Source organism: Heptranchias perlo, chromosome 16, assembly GCF_035084215.1.
Source record: "Heptranchias perlo isolate sHepPer1 chromosome 16, sHepPer1.hap1, whole genome shotgun sequence".
Lineage (NCBI taxonomy): Eukaryota > Metazoa > Chordata > Chondrichthyes > Hexanchiformes > Hexanchidae > Heptranchias > Heptranchias perlo.
This window is the reverse complement of record NC_090340.1, coordinates 54,730,300-54,753,186: the sequence shown is the minus strand read 5'-3', so window position 1 is coordinate 54,753,186 and position 22,887 is coordinate 54,730,300. Positions and strand designations below refer to the sequence as shown.

Here is a 22,887-nt window from a genome sequence, read left to right as displayed (position 1 = left end):
CTTACGGGGTGGATCATTGCCCTATGTGGGCTTTCATGACACAACTGAATGGAAGAGAATCCTTGACACCTTGTGACCATGTTCCAAATTGATCTATTCCTGCCATAGGGCAGTCTGAGATTGGGCGAATGGGGGGAGGGGGTAAAGAGGGAGAGAGTAAGTTTCTAGGTAAGTGCCATGCCTGCACAATTTTTTTTCTTGTCTCATTTGCATAAGTTATTTTATTTTCAATGTACCAATATTACAAATATTCTCATTGATATTGCTTGTGAAATTTTACTCTCTCCAATTTGCTGAATTGAAGATAATTTTCCTGGTGGTTTTTCCCTGTCCTGCAATCTGGCCTTCAGTTAGAAGACCTTTTTAAAGAATTTTCAGCTTTTAAGCTCCTAACTTGTCTTTTATCTGTGCAATAGTACATCTGTGAACTGTGCAATAGTACATCTGTGAACTATGCAATATTAAATACCAATGGCTATCAGTTCTGCCAAAATATTTTAAAGGAATATGTTCAGCTTATGTAGTACATGTTTGACTCGTGTCTGACTCGAGTGACAACTATTTGTGTGTCTGTATGTCTGCATGTTCCATTTTATGGAATGAAAACTTATGACCTAAATGTATTTTAAAATGCTACAAAATAATTGTTCGTCAGCTTGTGTTAATTTGAAGGGAATGGTTTCTATAATCACCTTTTTTTAAGGTGCTACATTGTACTGCTGCGTTTCTAATCATGGAGATGTTACAATATTCAAACAGTTTTTTGTCAAGTGTTCTGTACTTTATACAGTAAATCTTGGATAACAATTAAATCTTATGTAATGGTCACTGTAAATAGGTTCTATTGCTTTATTGGAAATGGAGAAGGAGATTGCAGGAACCAAATTTGTTTAGTGACCAATCCAGACTAAGTTTACTGTATGCAGAATGGTACTACTGTAATTTCTATTAATCTTTCATTGTCAAAATATTGCTTTATATTTTTGTACTTTGTGATGTCAATAAAATGTACTATACTGCAATTCTAGCTGTGAGCATTTTCTTCAGTAATGCAAGTTGCCTTTCAGAAATAATGATTAAGAAATCCTTTAACTTAAGGAACTGCAGACTATCTGATAGTGGCTTGAGGCCCTGGGAGCTCATTTAGTTCTGTTCCAGTTGGTACACATAAAAAAAAAACACATTCACTCTTCTCAGAAGGCTTGAGAAATCCCTGGTCTGTGCTGAGCAGGCTGACCTCAGGCAAGGTGGCAGTAATGGAAGAGAAATGGTTAGCCAGGGTTCCTGTTGTCAGCAACTTCTGCTGATTGATGTGTTTGATCCTGTTCTGCTAAGATACTCAATCTTAGTATTGAAGGCCCCATCCCTGCCATGGCCCAATAACCTGCTGTCACTCACTCACCCCTTTTGAAGAGTGGCCATTTGAGTGAATTATTGGAGGCCATGGAACTGGACCCCCCCACCCCCCCAACTAGACTCCTCACATTCAGGACAGGAAAGGGGGAAATTGGGGTGGGAGAAATAATATAAAGTATTGGAAATAAAAATGAAAAATAATGTTGTATTGGTTTAATGGGAAATGGGTGTTTATCAAATACTTCTGTCCATTCATTACATTATGTGAATTGTAGAAATGATGAATATTAAATCCCACACAATATGTATTGGAAATTTTAATATGTGATCTATAATTAACCAGAGTATCCAACAAATCTCCCTCTCCCATCCAGCACTGGCATACATCATTCATCTCTAAGGTTATATATAATGCCTAAATTGCTTAAACCGCTTTGGACTGTCCCACATAACCCAATTTGAAAGATACTGATTACTGACCTAACCAGATCAGACCGGAGCAGCATCACAGTACCACACAATGAAGTTCAACTTGATTTTTGCCTGTGAGACATAAAAGACTGACCTGGGCCCAGAGATATAATAATAACACTACTCTATTTAACTATAGTTGCAATGATACGGTCAATGCTAACACAAGGTTGAATATTGGTGAATAAAGGTCAAATAATTCCTATCCATCTACAGAATCTAAATCACAAGCATAACAATAACTTATTTATAAACGTCACAACATTTGGGTTTCACTTAGTATAACAGCGTATGTTATGTTCGATAGCCAAGCTTATATCACTGTATAGTACGTTGAAATTCCAAGACTGTTTAGTGTAAGTTTAAGTTCCCAGTCTATATTCAGTGCATTGCTGGCAAGCCTCCAGTATTTAGGCTGTCTCTTGATGTCATGTGCATAAAAATCAAACAACCTCTCTTTGAGTACCAGCTGTCTGTGCTAATGGACAGTGCTTCGCTCTTTGATGATCTCGAGTGTATTATGGTGAGTCATCATTGTCTGACTTCATCTTTCTTCCTAGTTTAGTTAGCTTGGCAAACACTGTAAATTTCTCAACTCTTGTGTTGTTTTTAGTGCTTAGAAATTTCTGCTATTGACACTTTATATTCCTAAACACTTCACTTTCAAAGACACTTCAGCCTCCTTCAAACGCTTTTTACACATTCCAAAACCTCTGCTTAGGTGAACTGGGTCTGACTTTAAATTCCTTAAACTACCACTTCAAGTGATCTAAACAATCAAACGCCAATTGTCTAAAGGTGTCACTTAAGTACATAGGGCATATCTTAGAAAGTTGTAATAAAAACAGAAAATGCTGGAGAAGCTCAGCAAGTCAGGCAGCATCTGTGGAGAAAGAAACAGAGTTAACGTTTCAGGTCGAAGACCTTTCGTCAGAACATTCCTAACTCTGTTTCTTTCTCCACAGATGCTGCCTGACTTGCTGAGCTTCTCCAGCATTTTCTGTTTTTATTATCTTTAGAAAGTTGTAACTATTAGCCTGTGCAAACTTCTGCAAGATAGCACATTGTACTGATAGGAGTCAAGACTTATTATACAATGCCCTCAGTCATAAGACTGCCTGGTTCCTAGTTCTTCGAGACTGCTTGGCCCAAAGAAGATGAACTCTTCCATGTTTGGTTCATAGCACCTGCTTCTATATTTAATGAATTGTCATTTTACCTAGACATTGAAATCATATAAGGGAATTAATTCCTTGGGTTGGACTACAACTCTCACGTTATACCTGCACAATTGTATCATATTAGTGGTTCTTAATATGGAAGTTGGGTATGTTCCTTCAGGTCACAGTGCAGTGCTACAGAGTGCCACTGAGGTTTCTTAGCTCCTCTCCTGCAGTATTTGATACATTTCTTTTGGTAAATTATTGTTTGTTTCTGATGGTCCTGTTAGTGCACTTAGTTTCACTGCTTGATTTAAATACTGTAAATCATTATAAAGTAACCAAATATTGAATGGAAAAATGTTGGTAAATGGTGTTGCAGTTTAGATTTGGAGAAGGGGCTTTCTGGATAGTGATTACGTCGAATTTACAGCACAGAAACAGGCCATTCGGCCCAACTGGTCTGTGCCGGTGTTTATCCTCCACATGAGCCTCCTCCCTCCCTACTTCATCTAACCCTATCAGTATATCCTTCTATTCCTTTCTCCCTCGTGTGCTTATCCAGCTTCTCCCTAAATGCATCTATGCTAGTCGCCTCAACTACTCCTTGTGGTAGCGTGCTCCACATTCTTGCCACTCTTTGGGTAAAGAAGTTTCTCCTGAATTCCCTATTGGATTTATTAGTGACTATTTTATATTTATGACCTCTGGTTTTGGACTTGCCCACAAGTGGAAACATATTCTTTATGTCTACCCTATTAAACCCTATCATTATCTTAAAGAACTCTGTCATGTCACCCCTCAGCCTTCTCTTTTCTAGAGAAAAGAGCATCAGCCTGTTTAGTCTTCTCTAAGTATATCCTCTCAGTTCTGGTATCATCCTTGTGAATCTTTTTCAATGCCTTCTCTATCCTTTTTATAATATGGAGATCAGAACAGTGCACAGTACTCCAAGTGTGGTCTAACCAAGGTTCTATACAAGTTTAACATAACTTCTCTGCTTTTCAATTCTATCCCTCTAGAAATGAACCCCAGTACCTGGTTTGCCTTTAATATATCCTTATTAACCTGTGTCATTACTTTTAGTGATTTGTGTATCTGTACCCCATTAAACTCTTATTATCCAATGAATATGTGGCCTCCTTATTCTTCCTACCAAAATGCATCACCTCACACTTATCTATATTGAAATTCATTTGCTAATTACATGCCCATTCTGCAAGTTTATTAATATCATTTTGCATTTTAATGCATTCTTTCTTTGTATTAACTACACCACCCGATTTTGTGTTGTCCGCAAATTTTGAAATTGTATTGTGTTCAATGTTTTTTATTTCTTTATTCATTCAAAATCTTGTGTGTGACGCACACTTCTGTCCACAAACCTCACTTCCTCTTGTCACAATTTTTGGTCATGCTTTTCTGTCAACATTTCCCATTGTAAATTGCTATGTCAACATTTCCCATTCAATTTTACTATGTAAACTGTCACAGTGTAGTTGTTGGCCACTAGACAGCCCTGTGGAGTGAGTTTCTGAAGTGTCTTTACCAACTCTGTTGCCATCTTGTACGTATAAAAAAAAAACTTGCATTCATCAACTGATCTTGGGCAATGCAAAGGGCAATTTATTCATGTCAGATAATTCTGCTACACTAGATACATCTGCTGGTTCTGTTTGATGCCTCATTTAAAATTAAAGCAAGTTTGGAAATCACCCCATTCTATATGTACATTGTTATCATTAGAAGGCACCAAATCCAGACCTAGAAATGATTGAGCTACCCCTTTAGTTAGTATTACCCAGAGCTTAAGCATGTCTTACTGAGTTACATAACACATTGTTTGATACTCAATTGAATTTCCTTTGTATTTTACCTTGAATCACTTAATCCTCAAGAGCCTGATATTGATAAAACGCCTGAAGTCTAGATTTGAGGCAGACACTAACAAATATATCAAGAGGTGCCAAAAGCAACCAGTGTGTTTAGCAAGGATGAAGCTGATATTTTTCCTTGCGCAGTTTCAAAAATGGACTCCAGTGCAGCAGCATGTTTATGAAGACCCAATTGTTGGAGAAAGAGCATCGATGAGGTATCATTCCAGACACGATATACTATGGTAAATTTAAATTGAAAAAGACTGTTCTAATTTGTTATATTTTGGGGGGTTTACACTAGATATTTCCTTGGGTCCCGTTCACCCATAATCCCTGTGCTCGCTGACCTACATTGGCTCTTGATCTGGCAACACCTTGATTTTAAAATTCTCATGCTTGTCTCAGATCCCTCCATGGCTTCGCCCTTCCCTATCTGTAACCTCCTCCAGTCCTACAACCCTCCGAGATCTCTGCGCTCCTCCAATTCTGGCCTCTTGCACATCTCCGATTTTATTCGCTTCACCTTTGGCGGCCGTGCCTTCAGCAGCCTCTGGATTTCCTTCCCTGAACCTCTCCGTCTCTCTACCTCTCTCTCTTTTAGGATGCTCTTTAAAATCAATCTCTTTGACCAAGGTTTTGGTCACCTGTCCCAATATCGCCTTATGTGGCTCGGTGTCAAATTTTGTTTGATAACACCGCTGTGAAACACCTTGGAATATTTTACTACATTAAAGGTGCTATATAAATGCAAGTTGTTATTGGGTTCAGTGTCACTCACCTCTCTAAAATGGCCTCACAACCCCAATGACAGAGAGTGTCTTTACCTACCCAATACTTAGATGAATGTAGCAAGACCCATCGTTCAAATAGGAAACCTGTGTCAAGGTACTCTAACTATATCGTGATCATAGTCTGCGGTAGGTGGAAGAACATACGCTCATTCAGAACATAGCTCAGGCTGTAGATAGCTGACCATGTTTATTAAATATAAAGCAGGTAAAAGAATGGTATTCAGTACAATCAGCATATTTACAATAATTGCAAACTTCACTCATCCCCCTCCGAACTCTAAAAACAACACAGATGTTTTTCCTGTGACAACCTTCGACACTTGTCTGACCCTTGGAACCCAGTTCCTCTGGTCATCACATGACGAACCATTACCACGGAGTCCTCTGACCCTGCTGACTGGTGAGCTGAGTGCAGGAAGCCAAATATAAACTTGTAATTGGAAGCTGCTAGCAATAGAGTTGGCTGTCAAAGGGACCGAGGAAAAATTATGCCCCTTTCTTTAAGAGCTTTCTCAGCATCCACTTTTTTGATCGAGTTATCGATCACCCCTCCTACACTCTGTGGCTTAGTGTCCATTCCCTTATCTATTTCTATGTATTTTTTTCTTCACCTCTGTAAAGCACCTTGGAAACTTTTCAACGTTAAAGGCACTATATAAATGCAACTTGTTATGGGTTCTCTTACAGACTTGGTTTTATGCTGCTGTGAAGTGTCTATGTTAAAGGTGCTATATAAATGCAAGTTGTTGTTGTCTTAACCTCAGACATAGCTGTCAATCAATCTTATTACATTAAAAAGATCTCCAGGATGTCAATCCCTGGGATTTTATGAACCGAATGGATTGACCCCTTTCCTGGGAAATCTGTTGATCAGTGCCAGGCACCTTAAACAAAAATAGATTGTGCTGGCAACGCTTAGCAGATCAGCCAGCATCTGTGGAACGAACAGATGAGTTAACATTTAAGATACAACCCTTCGTTAGAACTGGAACACATTACAGATGACTGCTATTTAGAAAGGAACAGAACAAAGGAAGGGAAGGCACACATGCAGCGAGAATGGCTGAAGTGATAGTAACATGAAGCAATAGGAAAAGCATAGTAAAATAAACTGCAAAAAAGAGAACACGTGGAGGGGCAGGTTAAGACAGGTCAGAAGTGGAAACAGGAGAAGCTGGCAAGGTGAAGCAGAATCTCGCAGCCTCAGGAGAAGAAAGGCTGACCAATGGGTGGTGACTGCCCCACTAGCAGGATGTTCCAATGGAGGGTCCCCAACCTAAGCTGAAACCTGTCTTCTATTACATCACCCCCCCCCCCTTCCCCCACGGAAAGATGAAACATACACATCTCACGATGCCAGCATCTCCTGCTGTAAAAAATGTGGGATCTAGAGTCAATGTTAAGGCCAGAGGGCTGTAAAGTGCCTAATAGAAAGGGAAGGTGCGATTCCTTAAGCTTGCTTTGAGCTTTTTATTGGAAGAATGTAGAAGGCCAAAGACAGAGAGGTCAGAATGAGAGGGAATAGGGAATTGAGGTGGCAAACGACAGGGAGCACGAGTTGGCGCTTGTGGATGGAACGGAGGTGTTCGACAGGGCATCTGTGTTTGGTCTCCTCAATGTAGAGGAGAGCACACCATGAGCATTGGATACAGTATGTTGGTTTTGGATTAACTTCAAAACTGCATCTTTCAAAACAAATGACTCACAACAGTATCACCTTTCCAAACAGACAGAATCCCATCATGTGTATCTATGACCACACATGTAAATGCCTCAAAACAATTAAAAGCTTTTTTAAAAAAAAATTCAAACGGTAAATATAGGAAAAAAATGCCACTTTATGTATTGCATAAACATCAGGGAACAGCTGATTTGAGCCTCCATTCTCATGAGTCACAGTCAGCGTGGTTCAGTGGTTTATTCCATTACCCCAAGCGCCTGTCCTCTTTAAATGGCGGCTTTTAAGTGTCCGTATTTATAACTCACTCTCCAGAGAGTTTGTGAATAAATCTGTGCCTATCTTCTTATTACACAGCCTCAGCCAATTTATTTCAGAATGTTCTGCTTCTAGTATAAGCGCAGCAGACACAGTCACAAAGGTAAATCAGTAAAATGAATGATGCTCACAACAAGCATTAAATCGCCACCGTGTGTTTAAAATTTTTTTTAAAAATCATTAAATGCTGTAAAGGTGCGGCAGGTCAGTCAGCACCTGAAAGAGAAAGATAGGTTAGTGTTCCGGATGGGACCCTTCATCAGTCAACAACTGGAAGAGTTTGCTACAACTGGAAGAGTTTGCTACAACTGTTCAGGTTTCCCTGTCCTTTATTTCAGATTTTCGTTTTTTTTTTAGCATCCACTTTCTAACACAGCAATTCTACAAGGTCCCCTGATTGTCAGTTGATTAAGGTAATGTGTGACTAAGCCGTATAGACTATGAAGTTCCCAGGCTCTACCACAGTCTGTACTCAGTCAACTGATCTGAGCCAGAGCAGGTGTAGTGCAGCTAAGGCTTAAAGAGTTAAATTATGAAGACAGGTTCCACACCCTTGAGTTTAGAAGGTTGAGGGGCGATCTAAACGAGGTCTTTAAAATGAAAATTGGATTCGATAGGGTGGATACAGAGAAACTATTTCCTTTGGTGGGGGAATCCAGGTCAAGAGGGCATAATCTTAAAATTAGAGGTAGGCCAGTTAGGAGTGAAGTCAGGAAGCATTTTTTCACTCAAAGGGCAGTGGAAATGTGGTATTCACAGAAGGCTGTGACTGCTGGGTCAATTTAAATTTTCAAGACTGAGATAGATAGATTTTTGTTAGGTTAGGGTATTAAGGGATATGGAACAAAGGCAGGTAAATGGAGTTGAGTTATAGATCAGCCATGATCTAATTGAATGGTGGAACAGGCTGAAGGGGCTGAATGGCCTACTCCTGTTCCTATGTTACATACAAGAACAGATAGGATTTCTGGATTGTACATTCCAGAGAATGGACACACCGCTATTAGATAGGAAGAGTGAAGCAAAGAGGGTAAGTAGGTAACCATCTATCAAGGTGAGAAAGAGAGACAGCAAGATAGTGCTGGATGCTTATGATGCAGACAAGGACAGTGACACAGAGGAGGAACTGGTTACAGGGGGAAAATAACAAACAGGTAAGTAGTAATAGTGGTAGTAGTAGTAGTAGTTAGTAGTGGTAGATAATTCTGTGACGAGAGGAAGCAACAGCCATTTTTCCACACTGATTGGGAGTCCAGAATGATCGCCCCTCAACCTTCTAAACTCAAGGGTGTGGAACCTGTCTTCATAATTTAACTCTTTAAGCCTTAGCTGCACTACACCTGCTCTGGCTCAGATCAGTTGACTGAGTACAGACTGTGGTAGAGCCTGGGAACTTCATAGTCTATACGGCTTAGTCACACATTACCTTAATCAACTGACAATCAGGGGACCTTGTAGAATTGCTGTGTTAGAAAGTGGATGCTAAAAAAAAACGAAAATCTGAAATAAAGGACAGGGAAACCTGAACAGTTGTAGCAAACTCTTCCAGTTGTTGACTGATGAAGGGTCCCATCTGGAACACTAACCTCCCTGTTGCTCGGGAAAGAGACATAACGGAGCAGTGGAACTGCTTTTGAAAGGGAGGGAGAACACCCAGAAGTCACAATTCATTTGGGAATTGATGAATAGGTTAAAGATCTTGCAATGGGAGTTTGAGAATTTAGGTGTTTCAATTAAAGAGCAGGACCTCAAAAGCAGTTATCTGAGGATTACTCCCGGTGCCATGTGCTAGGCCAGTTAGAGAGGAGTGGATTAGACACATTGGCCAGTAAGTTCCTCAGATCTGCTCCGCCACTGTAACTTCACTGAAAGTGCAGCGGGAACCATTGTTTACGTGTGTAAATGGACTTTCCACTGGTGGAAAGTCCATGGGGGCGGAGCGGGAGCAGCTCCAAGGAAATCCCAGGCCATTGTATGACTTGAGAAATGGTATCGAAGGGAGGATTTGGACATTAGAATGAGTTCTAGAGGAGGGAGGAATGCGGGAGATGGGCTTCACCTAAACCAAACCAATATTAATGTCCTCACAGAGATGGTAAATGGAGCAGTCAAGGAGAAGTCAAACGAGTAAGACGTTCTATTGGGTAAAAGAAAGAAACAACTTGCATTTATATAGCGCCTTTCACGACCTCAGGACGTCCGAAAATGCTTTACAGCCAGTGAAGTACTTTTGAAGTGTAGTCACTGTTGTAATGCAGGAATATTGTGTGCTCTTGTCTTTATATAACCTTGATTAGTGTTAGCTAGTATAACTTCTTGCATTAAGTAGTCTTTCTGGAAATTATAATTTAGATACTTTAAATTGTATTTTGTAGCCTTAAACTTATAAGATTCTCAGTACTTCGCTTCCGTGGGAAATCTAGGTTTCTACATAACACAACGACCTCACATTGGTTTGTCAGGATGATTTGTAATAAGGCCGCTCATTACAAAGGAATTGTTTACTCCAAGTGTTCATTATTAGTTCTCTTTCTCTCTCTCTCTCTCACCTACACACCCTTAGTTTCCTGTCAGCCATTATGTGACCAAGATGATTTTGTTTGTCCATCTTGCTGGCCTCTTTTAAGGGAATTGGTTTTGGAAATAAAAACACAGCAAGGTTGCCTTATCTTCTGTGATCAATCAGCAAAGCAGAGTATCAATGTTTTGGTAAACTGGTAAAATCCAAACCAGCCTCTTTCAGACATTGAATAGAATTCAGACCTGGAGCAGAAGGAACGGGCTGATAATCATGTCAGTCAGTGGGGGCTGAGGGCTCATTCATCTTATCCTGACAGAACTCTTAATATTGAACAGTGATCAGCATCAACTGATTGGAAAGGAGGGGAATAATGTAATCAGTATCTGTGCTACCTGGACAAAGTATCAGAGGGTTACTGATGCCTTTGGAAATGTACTCCAGCAAGAGTTGTCAACTTGGGGTGGTGGAAGAGGGGGGGGACTGCAGCAAAAAATAACATGTAAGGACCAAGGTGGAGGTGGGTATCAAAGAGGAGCACAAGTTGGCCAATAAAATTCCTTAAAAGATCTGCGCCTCGAAAAGTTCCTGTTCAATTATATGCTGCAATGGGGGCATCGTAGCATCTTTCTCGATGGATGATTGAAGATGGGCTGAATGGCATTCTTCAGCCATAGATATCTTGTAATCTTCACACATATTGACACCTACCTCCTAACTCCTCGTGGTGTGGCTGGTTTCTGCAAAAGAAAAGGTGCAAATGGTGAGTGTGCATGCTATAAACGCACTATTCGCTGAGCAATGGGGCTTGAAATCTGGGTGAACAACCTCACTAAGAGGACATAAACGCTTAGAATGAGGAGTAACCTGTTCAAGGCTTGGGAACCCCAAGGTGAAGGAAGCAATAGGAAAGGTAGAAGAACCCTCACTAAAGATAAACAGCATTTACTATGAAATTTGGGAGCCCATCATATTTTTATTCCTGGGTAAACTTTAATGGTTTAGATTAGTAATGGAAAAGGACAGGGAGAAATCTAGAATAAAAATACTTAACTGGAGAAGGGCTAATTTCAGTGGGTTGAGAACAGTTCTGACATGGGTAAATTTGAATCAAAGATTGGCAGGCAAAACTGTATTGGAACAACGGCCGGCCTTTAAAGAGGAGATGGTTCGGGTACAGTCTAAGTATGTTCCCACGAGGGGGAAAGGTAGGGCAACCAAAGCCAGAGCTCCCTAGATGACGAAAGAGATAGAGAGTAAAATGAAGCAGAAAAAGGGGGTGGCGTATGACAGATGTCAGGTTGATAATACAAATGAGAACCAGGCTGAATATAGAAAGTACAGAGGAGAAGTGAAAAAGGAAGTAAGAGGGGCAAAGAGAGAGTATAAGACTAGATTGGTGGCTAACATAAAAGGGAATCCAAAAGTCTTCTATAGGCATATAAATAGTAAACGGTAATAAGAGGGGTGGGGCCAATTAGGGACCAAAACGGAGACCTCGCATGGAGGCAGAGGGCATAGCTAAGGTACTAAATGAGTACTTTGCATCTGTCATTATCAAGGAAGAAGATGCTGCCAAAGTCACAGTAAAAGAGGAGGTAGTTGAGATACTGGATGGGCTGAAAATTGATAAAGAGGAGGTACTAGGAAGACTGGCTGTACTTAAAGTAGATAAGTCACCCGGTCCAGATGGGATGCACCCTAGGTTGCTGAGGAAAGTAAGGGTGGAAATTGCAGAGGTGCTGGCCATAATCTTCCAATCCTCCTTGGATATGGGGGTGGTGCCAGAGGACTGCAGAATTGCAAATGTTACACCCTTGTTCAAAAAAGAGTGTAAGGATAAACCCGGCAACTACAGGCCAGTCAGTTTAACCTCGGTGGTGGGGAAGCTTTTAGAAACAATAATCCGGGACAAAATTAATAGTCACTTAGACAAGTGTGGATTAATAAAGGAAAGCCAGCATGGATTTGTTAAAGGCAAATCGTGTTTAACTAACTTGATTGAGTTTTTTGATGAGGTAACAGAGAGGGTTGTATATGGACTTTCAAAAGGCATTTGATAAAGTACCACATAATAGGCTTGTCAGCAAAATTGAAGCCCATGGAATAATAGGGGCAGTGGCAGCATGGAGACGAAATTGGCTAAGTGATAGAAAACAGAGAATAGCGGTGAACGGTTGTTTTTCGGACTGGAGGAAGGTTTACAGTAGTGTTCTGCAGGGGTCGGTACTAGGACCACTGCTTTTTTTGATGTATATTAATGACTTGGACTTGGGTGTACAGGACACCATTTCAAAATTTGCAAATGACACAAAACTTGGAAGTGTCATAAACAGTGAGGAGGATAGTGATAGACTTCAAGAGGACCTGGACAGGCTGGTGGAATGGGTAGACACATGGCAGAAGAAATTTAACATAGAGAAGTGCAAAGCGATACATTTTGGCAGGAAGAATGAGGAGTGGCAATATAAATTAAATGGTACAATTCTAAAGGGGGTGCAGGAACAGAGAGTTCTGGGGGTATACGTGCACAAATCTTTGAAGGTGGCAGGACAGGTTGAGAAAGCGGTTAAAAAAGCATACGGGATCCTGGGCTTTGTAAATAGAGGCATAGAGTACAAAAGCAAGGAAGTTACGTTGAACCTTTATAAAACACTGGTTCGGTCACAACTGGAGTATTGTGTCCAATTCTGGGCACTGCACTTTAGGAAGGATGTGAAGGCCTTAGAGAGGGTGCAGAAAAGATTTACTAGAATGGTTCCAGGGATGAGGGACTGCAATTATGTGGATAGACTGGAGAAACTGGGGTTGCTCTCCTTAGAGCAGAGAAGGTTAAGAGGAGATTTGATAGAAATGTTCAAAATCATGACGGGTTTAGATAAAGTAAATAAAGAGAAACTGTTCCCATTGGCGGAAGGGTCAAAAACCAGAGGATACAGATTTAAGGTGATTGGCAATAGAACCAAAGGCGACATGAGGAAAAACTTTTTTACGCCTCGAGTGGTTATGATCTGGAATGCACTGCCTGAAAGGGTGGTGGAAGCAGTTTCAATGTGGCTTTCAAAAAGGAATCGGATAAATAGTTGAAGGAAAAAATTTGCAGAGCGGGGGAATGGGACTAACTGGATTGCTCTTACAAAGAGCAGGCATGGGCTCGATGGGCCAAATGGCCTCCCTCTGCGCTGTAACCATTCTATGATTCTATGGTAGGACACAATCTAGAAAGATGTTCACCATTCAACCTTTGGATTAGAGATGATAGATGAAGAGAGAGAGAGGTAGCTGGGGTGTAAAGTACATACACAGATAGTTGGTTGAGATCTGTTTCTTTTATAACTGTTCGGTCGGAGGGCAGTAGACCAGGCTTGAATAGTGGAGATGTGAGGATAAATGAATATTCCGGATTTTGCTTTAAAACCTTCGGGGGATATTTATGATAATTCTCACAAAGGTTAAATGTTTGGAGTAGAGAGCATGTTGTACATCGTCTGTGGAAGGGACAAGCTGGATGAAGCAAACGGTCTCTCTCGTTCCATGCTGCCGTGGGAGAGCTTTATTTTTGTAACTACCCTTTTTGTAGCTTTTGTGTATATAACAATATGTAAAACTGGTTTTGTGACACAAGCGCAGTGTCCCACAGCTTTTACGTTGCCATGTTTAGGATGGGAAGCATTCACGTTACAGGCTGTGTGCAATATCAGGGCCCTGGCAATCAACCTTTGGAGCCTAGGCAAATTAATCCTATTAGCATTTACTTTTTTTTGCTCACTGGTTTGTCCCATTTGAATTTCATTAGTATCTGCAGTTTGTGATGTATGGAAATTAATAGTAAGATGGATTTAAATTTTGACATGTAGCCTGCCAGACTCCTAGGCATCTAAGTGGTCCACAAAAACATAATGCTTGGACATTCCTGGGCTCAGATGAAGCAACCTAACTTGTAGGCTGCCCTGGAACATTTTGATTGAGTATAATGCAGCAAGAGTACAAGTGCAGACACAGCTCCCCTAATGACTTTATAGAGAACTGCACTTCCTGGTGTGCAGCTGGGCCACACAGGCTAGAAGAGCCCCAGGTTTAATGGGGTGGTCTTTGCAGGTTTCAGCCATGATAGCAGTTAGTATGTTACAAGTGACCTCGGTGCCACTGAGCTAGAGAGTGGAAAAGATCAGCCAGGGTTCCCTCTACTGATTGCTGCCTAACCCTTGCTGGAGATGTGGGTGTGTGGGCATTGGTTGAGGACAGGATTGGGTTTAGCTGTGATGCCCTCTGTGTTTGGATAGCCGATTGACACAACCTAGGTGCACACACCAGGAATATGCACTTGGGTGAGGTATAAGAAAAGAAAGAAGTTGCATTATATCGTGCCTTCCACAACCCAGGACATCCCAAAGGGTTTTACAGCCAATGAAGTACCTTTGAAGTGTAGTCATTGTTGTAATGTCGGAAAGGGTTATCTGTGGTTTTGCCAAGCAATGAGAGGGTTACCTGTACTTATAAGAATATAAAAAATAGGAGCAGGGGTAGGCCATACGGCTCCTCGAGCCTGCTCCGCCATTCAATCAGATCATGGCTGATCTTCAACCTCAACTCTGCTCTCCTGCCTGATCCCCACATCCCTTGATTCCCCTAGATTCTATAAATCTATCTATCTCAACCTTGAATATATTCAATGACTCAGCATCCACAGTCCTCTGGGGTAGAGAATTCCAAAGATTCACAACCCTTTGAGTGAAGAAATTCCTCCTCATCTCAGACTTAAACGGCCGACCCCTTATCCTGCGACTATGTCCCCTAGTTCTAAACTCTCCAGCCAGGGGAAACAACCTCTCAGCATCTACCCTGCCAAGCCCCCTCAGAATCTTGTATGTTTCATAGAATCATAGAATCATAGAATCATAGAAGTTACAACATGGAAACAGGCCCTTCGGCCCAACATGTCCATGTCGCCCAGTTTATACCACTAAGCTAGTCCCAATTGCCTGCACTTGGCCCAATAGAATCATAGAAGAATCAATGAGAACACCTCTCATTCTTCTAAACTCCAGTGAGTATAGGCCCATTCTACTCAACCTCTCCTCATAGGACAACCCTCTCATCCCAGGAATCAATCTAGTGAACCTTTGTTGCACCGCCTCTACGGCAAGCATATCCTTCCTTAGGTAAGGAGACCAAAACTTTACGCAGTACTCCAGGTGAGGTCTCACCAAAGCTCTGTACAATTGTAGTAAGACTTCCTTACTCTTGTACTCCAACCCCCTTGCAATAAAGGCCAACATGCCATTTGCTTTCCTAATTGCCTGCTGTACCTGCATGCTAACTTTTTGTGTTTCTTATACCAGGACACCAACATTTAATAGTTTCTCGCCATTTAAAAAATATTCTGTTTTTCTATTCTTCCTACCAAAGTGAATAACCTCAAATTTCCCCACATTATACTCCATCTGCCACCTTCTTGCCCACTCACTTAAACTGTCTATATCCCTTTGCAGACTCTTTGTGTCCTCCTTACAACTTACTTTCCCACCTAGTTTTGTATCGTCAGCAAACTTGGATACATTACACTCAGTCCCTTCATCCAAGTCATTAATATAGATTGTAAATAGCTGAGGCCCAAGCAACGATCCTTGCGTCACCCCACTAGTTACAGCCTGTCAACCTGAAAATGACCCTTTTATCCCTACTCTCTGTTTTCTGTCCGTTAACCAATTCTCTATCCATGCTAATATGTTACCCCCAAGCCCATGAGCCCTTACCTTGCATAACAACTTTTTATGTGGCACTTTATAGAATGCCTTTTCAAAATGCAAATATACTACATCCACTAGTTCCCCTTTATCTACCCTGCTAGTTACACACTGAGAGGGTTACCTGTACTGAGAGGGTTACCTGTAATGAGAGGATTATCTGTGACTTTGGAAACATATTGGGGGCAATTTTTGCCTTGCGGCTTGTCATGTATTGGCAGAACGAGGTGGGTGTGAGATGAAAATTGCCCAAAAACGTACTGTCGACTTTTTACTGTCTTTACTTCCGATGCAATTTTGCAGGGGTCCTAGAAACAGGCAGAAGCTTCATGAATAGATTTAAATCTTGGTCCAATGACAAATTTAGGACTCTGGATGCAATTTTTGTCATTGACTGGGCGAAGCGCCCCATGGAAATGACCTTAAAATGACCAAATGACCAGTCCTTAAAGGGACAGTTGACGATTGCTCCAAATAATGTAATGGAAAGGTTTTTGAATGATTTTTCTTGGCTCAGGAGGAGCATAAATTCTCCTCTTGGTCTCACAAGAATCATCTCACCCGCTGCCTGTCCCTCTCTGACTCCCCCAGCTTCCACCTTCAGCTCCCCCCAACTGGCTAGGCTCTATGTAGGAGCTGAAAGTTTTCCCGCCCTCTTCTCCTCCCCTGATCAGCGAACTGCCCGTCAGCACTTGTTTAGCGCTGGCTGCTCACCGATTTTATTACCATGAGGCCTGATCACTAAAATCGATCAGGTCTCCCACCGGCGATGTCAGTTGGGCGAAGCATTCGCCGCATCCACTGCCCACCCGATGCCCACTCAAGTCGTAAATCGCCCCATGCCGAGTCAGAAATTCGTGGATTCAAACTTGAGCAACTAATTTGCCCTCCATTGCAGTACTGAGGGAATGCTGCACTGTTGGAGGTGCCATCTTTCAGATGAGACCTCTCAGATGCATGTAAAAGATCCCATAGCACAATTCGAAGAAGAGCAGGGGAGTTCTTCCCAGTGCCCTGGCCAATATCTATCCCTCAACCAACACCATCAAAAACAGATCATCTGATCATTTATCTCACTCATATTTGTGGGATCTTGCTATGTGCAAATTGGCATTTCCCTACAATGGTGACGACACGTCAAAGTACTTTTTTGGCTGTGAAGCACTTTGGGATTCCATCAGGACATGAAAGGTGCTATATAAAACCCTGACAAAGAGGCAACTTCAGAAAAAAAAGCAGACATAATCTCTCTATGCTGCCTTCCCTTCTCTATTTCTTGAGATTATCTAACATAGGAAGAAAAATTGGGAACAGGAGTAGGCCACTCAGCCCCTCGAGCCTGTTTGTCATTCAATTAAATTATGGCTAATCTATATCTTAATTCCATCGACCCACCTTGGTTCTATAACCTTTAATACCCTTGCCTACCAAAAATCTATCAATCTCTGTTTTGAAATTTTCAATTGACCCCAGCCTCAACAGCTTTTGGGGGGAGAGAGTTCCAGATTTCCACTACCCTTTGTGTGAAGAAGTGCTTCCTGACATCACCCCTGAACAGCCTAATTCTAACTTTAAGGTTGTGCTGCCTTGTTCTGGATTCTCCCACCAGACGAAATAGTTTCTATCTACCCTATCAAATCCTTTAATCATCTTAAAGACCTCAATTAGATCACACCTTAATCTTCTATACTCAAGGCAATATAAGACTAGTCTATGCGACCTCTCCTCATCCTTTAACCCTTTTAGCCCCTGTACGTAGAAACATAGAAAATAGGAGCAGGAGTAGGCCATTCGGCCCTTCGAGCCTGCTCTGCCATTCAATATGATCATGGCTGATCCTCTATCTCAGTACCATATTCTTGCTCTCTCCCCACACCCCTTGATGTGTTTTGTGTCTACAAATCTATCTGTCTCCTTCTTAAATATACTCAGTGACTTGGCCTCCACAGCCTTCCGTGGTAGAGAATTCCACAGGTTCACCACCCTCTGAGTGAAGAAATTTCTCCTCATCTCAGTCCTAAATGTCCTACCCCGTATCCTGAGACTGTGACCCCTCGTTCTGAACCCCCCCAGCCAGGGGCAACATCCTCCCTGCATCCAGTCTGTCTAGCCCTGTCAGAATTGTATATGTTTCAATGAGATCCCCTCTCATTCTTCTAAACTCGAGTGAATACAGGCCGAGTGGACCCAATCTCTCCTCATACGACAGTCCTGCCATCCCAGGAATCAGTCTGGTGAACCTTTGCTGCACTCCCTCCATGGCAAGTATATCCTTTCTTAGGTAACAGAGATTGATAGATTCCTGGTAGGCAAGGGTATTAAAGGTTATGGAACCAAGATGGGTCAATGGAATTAACATACAGATCAGCCATGATCTAATTGAATGCCGAACATTTATCTCTTGTTTTTAAGTGAAAAAAAAATCACAAAAACAGATAATCTGGTCATTATCTCTTTGCTGTTTGTGGGACCTTGCTGTGTATAAATTGGCTGTAGGGTTTCCTTACATTACAACAGTGACTACACTTCAAAAGTACTTAATTGGCTCTAAAGAGCTTTGGGACGTCCTGAGGTCGAGAAAGGCGCTATATAAATACGAGTCCTTGCATTAACTGTAAGATAATCGTATCCTGAAATAGTAAACACTAGGCAATTTCCATTAGAATGTGGAATAGAGATTTTTTTTAAAAGACAAGAGTATTTATTAAATAAAGATATTCCAAACTAATGTGAAACGTGAAAGGAGCGAGCCCAGAAACAGAGTGTGTGTGTGTGTATAGGGAATGTATGAGAAAGATCCCCTCCACAAACCAATCGCAGTGGTTCGGGAAAGGGATTATTTGAACGTGTAATTTGACACTGAGTCTGGAAACCATAGTCACAGGTTTATACACAGAGAGCCCAGCGGAGGCTCGGCACACTGGGTTAACTTTGCAGTGAGGCATTGGGCGGGTTGGTGGGTTTTTGGACAGATTAGACTCTCGGATATCTCTGAACTTGGCTCCTTTGCAGCATGGTCGGTGCGGTCCGTGTCGCCGTCTTCCTGCCCATTCTCCTGGGCGAGCTGTGCCTGGGGCAGAGCACCGAGACCTCGCTTCCCTTTGTTCGGCCGCAGTCCTGCACCAGCTCCCAGTTCTATGATGTCTCCCGTCTTCAGTGCTCGCCGTGTGGCAAGAGTCTAAGGCGAGGTGCTGACGGTAAGACCCAGAAGCCGGGGTGTGTGTTGTCCTCTCCCCGCCACTGTTATTACCAGAATGGCTGTTAAAGCTTTGATGTGCTCTTTGTCTGTGTGTTTCACGATCTAACCTGAACCAAAGGCAAGTGGTTTAGTGCCCTGTGATTCCCTACATTTATTTACCTTGTGTTTAGCCGTGATTTGCTGCTCAAGTACCTATTTTTTTTTTGCATCGAAAAGTCCCAGAAGAAGTGAAAAGTGCCTGATCTGAGCTGTAACAAATGACTTGCCCTAATAAAGAGATACATTCATCTTTAAAAAAAAATCTTAGTGCATACAATCGATAGATACCAGGGGCTAAAAGGGTTAAATTGTCAGGATGGGTTGCATAGACTAGGCTTGTATTCCCTTGAATGTAGAAGATTAAGGGGTGATCTAATCGAGATGATTAAATTGTAAACAATTTTACAACACCAAGTTATAGTCCAGCAATTTTATTTTAAATTCACTAATTGAATAGTGAATTTAAAATAAAATTGCTGGACTATAACTTGGTGTTGTAAAATTGTTTACAATTGTCAACCCCAGTCCATCACCGGCATCTCCACATCATGACTACCATCGACACCACAAACTGCCGGCTCACAGTGGAGTGAATTTAAAATAAAATTGCTGGACTATAACTTGGTTTTGTAAAATTGTTTACAATTGTCAACCCCAGTCCATCACCGGCATCTCCACGAGATGATTAAAGGAATTGATAGGGCCGATGGAGAGAAACTATTTCCTCTGGTGGGGGAAGTCCAGAACATGGGAGCATAACCTTAAATTAGAGCTAGGTCGTTGTTCAGGGGTAATGTCAGGAAGGACTTATTCACACCAAGGGTAGTGGAAATCTGGAACACTCTCTTCCCCTAAAATACTGTTGCAGCTGGGGGTCAATTGAAAATTTAAAAACTGAGATTGATAGATTTTTGATAGGCAAGGATATTACGGGGTACGGAACCAAGGCGGGTAGATGGAGTTAAGATACAGATCAGCCATGATCAGGCTCGAGGGGCTGAGTGGTCTTCTCCTGTTCCTATGTTCCTTTGTACTATCCCACCATCCTCGGTTTAAACTACCAAAATAGGTGGGGCAGTGGAAAAGCATTGCATCAGCCCCAGTGTAACTGGACACAACACAACACAACAGCACACGGAAACCAATAGTCTCCATCATATCACAGCATTGTGAAAGACCTCCACGTGCTGAATGACGTGAGTGCAAACTCCCTTCACAGTAGGTCAGTCAACCTGCAAAATACAGGTTAACAGTTCAGGGGTAGAAGGGTCTAAATGTATCTTTAGTGTTTTCAGAAGCAGGCAGGCCTGCTGTGGTATTTCCAGCGTTTTCTGGTTTTACCTCAGACTCTCACTTTTAAGCGGACTGAACATGTCTGTAGCTGGGTGAAATGGGGGCACGTGCTGGACAGTCCACATCCCCCATGAAACTCGGAGCATTGCTGTGTATGTACACGCTATGTACAATGTATTGCGTACTTTGACCAAGCATTTGGTCACCTGTCCTGATATCTCTTTATGTGGCTCTGTGTCAAATTTTGTCTGATAACACTCATGTGAAGGGATGTTTTTACAATGTTTTCAAACAAAGGGTAGCGGAAATCTGGAACTCTCCCTCAAAAAGCTGTTGGGTTAGGTCAATTGAAAATTTCAGAACTTAGTTTGATAGATTTTCGTTAGGCAAGGGTATTAAGGGTTACGGAAACAAGGCGGGTAGATGGAGCTAAGATACAGATCAGCCATGATCTAATTGAATGGCAGAACATGCAAGTAATTTCTAGGAGGAATTAGACCAACATCTGCCTCCTGGTCGCAAAACCTAGTGGGCATGAGAGAGATGGCCTTGGCTAATACACCTCACTCATGCAAGCACCTTGGTTTAGCGTGATCACCTTACCTTGTTTAAAGTGGCAAAGGGAGGTGTGATCCTTCCAGGCATTAGTCAACACTCGACTAGTGTTTGAACGATTAAGTAGCTGGGCTTTGCATGCTGACCGGACACCTGCTAAAACTGGACCCAGCTCAGCTGCCTGCTGGTTCAGACCTGATCAGATACGTGCCAGTGTAACCTGGCAATGAGCATCTGACCAAATCCCTGTACAGCAGATATATTCCCCTGCTTAACTGGGCTGCCCAAATCCTTTCTATAATCACCCACTGCAGCCCAAGTATCCCACTTGTTGGTAAACTGGCTACTAGCTCCCATTCCTCCCAAGAATTTTTTTTAAAAAAACATAAATTAGATATAACTCAGTTTAATTCACAATCAATCTTGTCTCCATTACAGTTATCAGGTCAAGAGCTCCATCACAGTACTGAAAAATAATCCCAAAATCTTAATGAAAATATGAACCCCATAATTCAATGGCTATAATGAACTGAACGTGAGAGTATTGGGGGAAGAATTCTGCCCAGTTTAAGCACTGGATTTGACTTTATTTATGAGCAGAGGTTGGAGAAATTGGGGCTCTTTTCACTAGAACATAGAAGGCTGAGAGGAAATCTGATGACAATGTTAAAAATGCTGAGGGGTTGTGATAAGATAAATGGGGGGGAAACCACTCCCACTGGTCACTGAATTGGTAAATAGAGGTATAAATTTAAGATCATCACCAAAAGATTGAAGGGAGAGTTTGCATTTTATGTAATGCAGAGGGTTATTAGAACATGGAAGGCCCTAGCAGAGATAATGGAGGAAACAGACTCCATAATAACTTTTAAAAGGGAAGTGGATAAATATTTGAAAAAGAAACATTTAAAAGGATGTGGGTAAAGAGTAGGGAAATGCGACTAAGCAGATAGCTCTTTCAAAGAGCCAGTGCAGGCAGGATGGGCCGAATTACCTCCCGTGTTGTAAAATTCTTTGATTCATGATCAAGCAAATATGCAAAACTCCAGCATATAAACTCCTCCTCGTTCATTATGGTCTAATTAGACTGTAATTCTGAGGAAACTGAACAATGACCTGTTGAGAAGGTAAATGTAAAATGTCACTGTGAATGCATTTGTAATGAAAAATTACACCTTGAAGTAGCTTAACCTGGCAGCAGAGGTCCTTTGAATCTAAGTCCAAAACTGCATTTTTGTTTTGTTCAGTACTGTGGTTTAGATTTGTATATTCAATCAGATATAGTAGTTAGATTGCCATATACAAATGGCAGGTTAAATTGTTACAGCCATTAGTGAATTATAGTGACAAGATCACAATATTAGTTCACTAACTAGTGTACTAGATTTTTTGTATCTGCTATTAATAATAATAGCTCATGGTAATAGAATAATCACAGAAGGTAAATGTAACAGAATGAATTTCACTTGAATCAAACATGATGTGTGTGCAGTTTTATAGTCTCAATTCATTTTTTGCACTGAATATTTTACATTCTTTCTGAAATTATATTTGTGAACTTTACACAGGCTATTTTAAGTATATTTAAACTGTTACTTTTCTATGCAAAGATCAGTTGGCTTTTGAATATTAAATATATTTAACATGCTGTTTATGCAGGCGATTCCACTGAACAGGAAATTTAGCCTACTTCATTTCTACACAGTTATTTATTTGGATCTATTTATAGTAGCAAAGTATCTGTTGTTTCTAACCCAATTCCTTTAGTCCCACTATCTTCAGGAGAAAAATCGTAGTGGACAGAGTTAGGCCTTTAGGATTTGCAAACTAGTTCCTTGAGGAAGCTTTTGTCAGTTGCACTGTGCAACTGAGAATGGATTTCTGA

General features: G+C 41.4%; 1 protein-coding gene across 1 annotated transcript in view; it reads left to right on the top strand.

The window, feature by feature from the left end:
• The first annotated feature begins 18,823 nt into the window (after nucleotides 1-18,823).
• Nucleotides 18,824-22,887, top strand: part of LOC137333373 (meckelin-like) — an 81,900-nt gene continuing 77,836 nt past the window's right edge. The window contains exon 1 of the mRNA XM_067997516.1: nucleotides 18,824-19,113. Coding sequence (XP_067853617.1) covers nucleotides 18,930-19,113 — 184 coding nt within the window. The 5' untranslated portion in view covers nucleotides 18,824-18,929. The remainder of the gene's footprint in view (nucleotides 19,114-22,887) is intronic.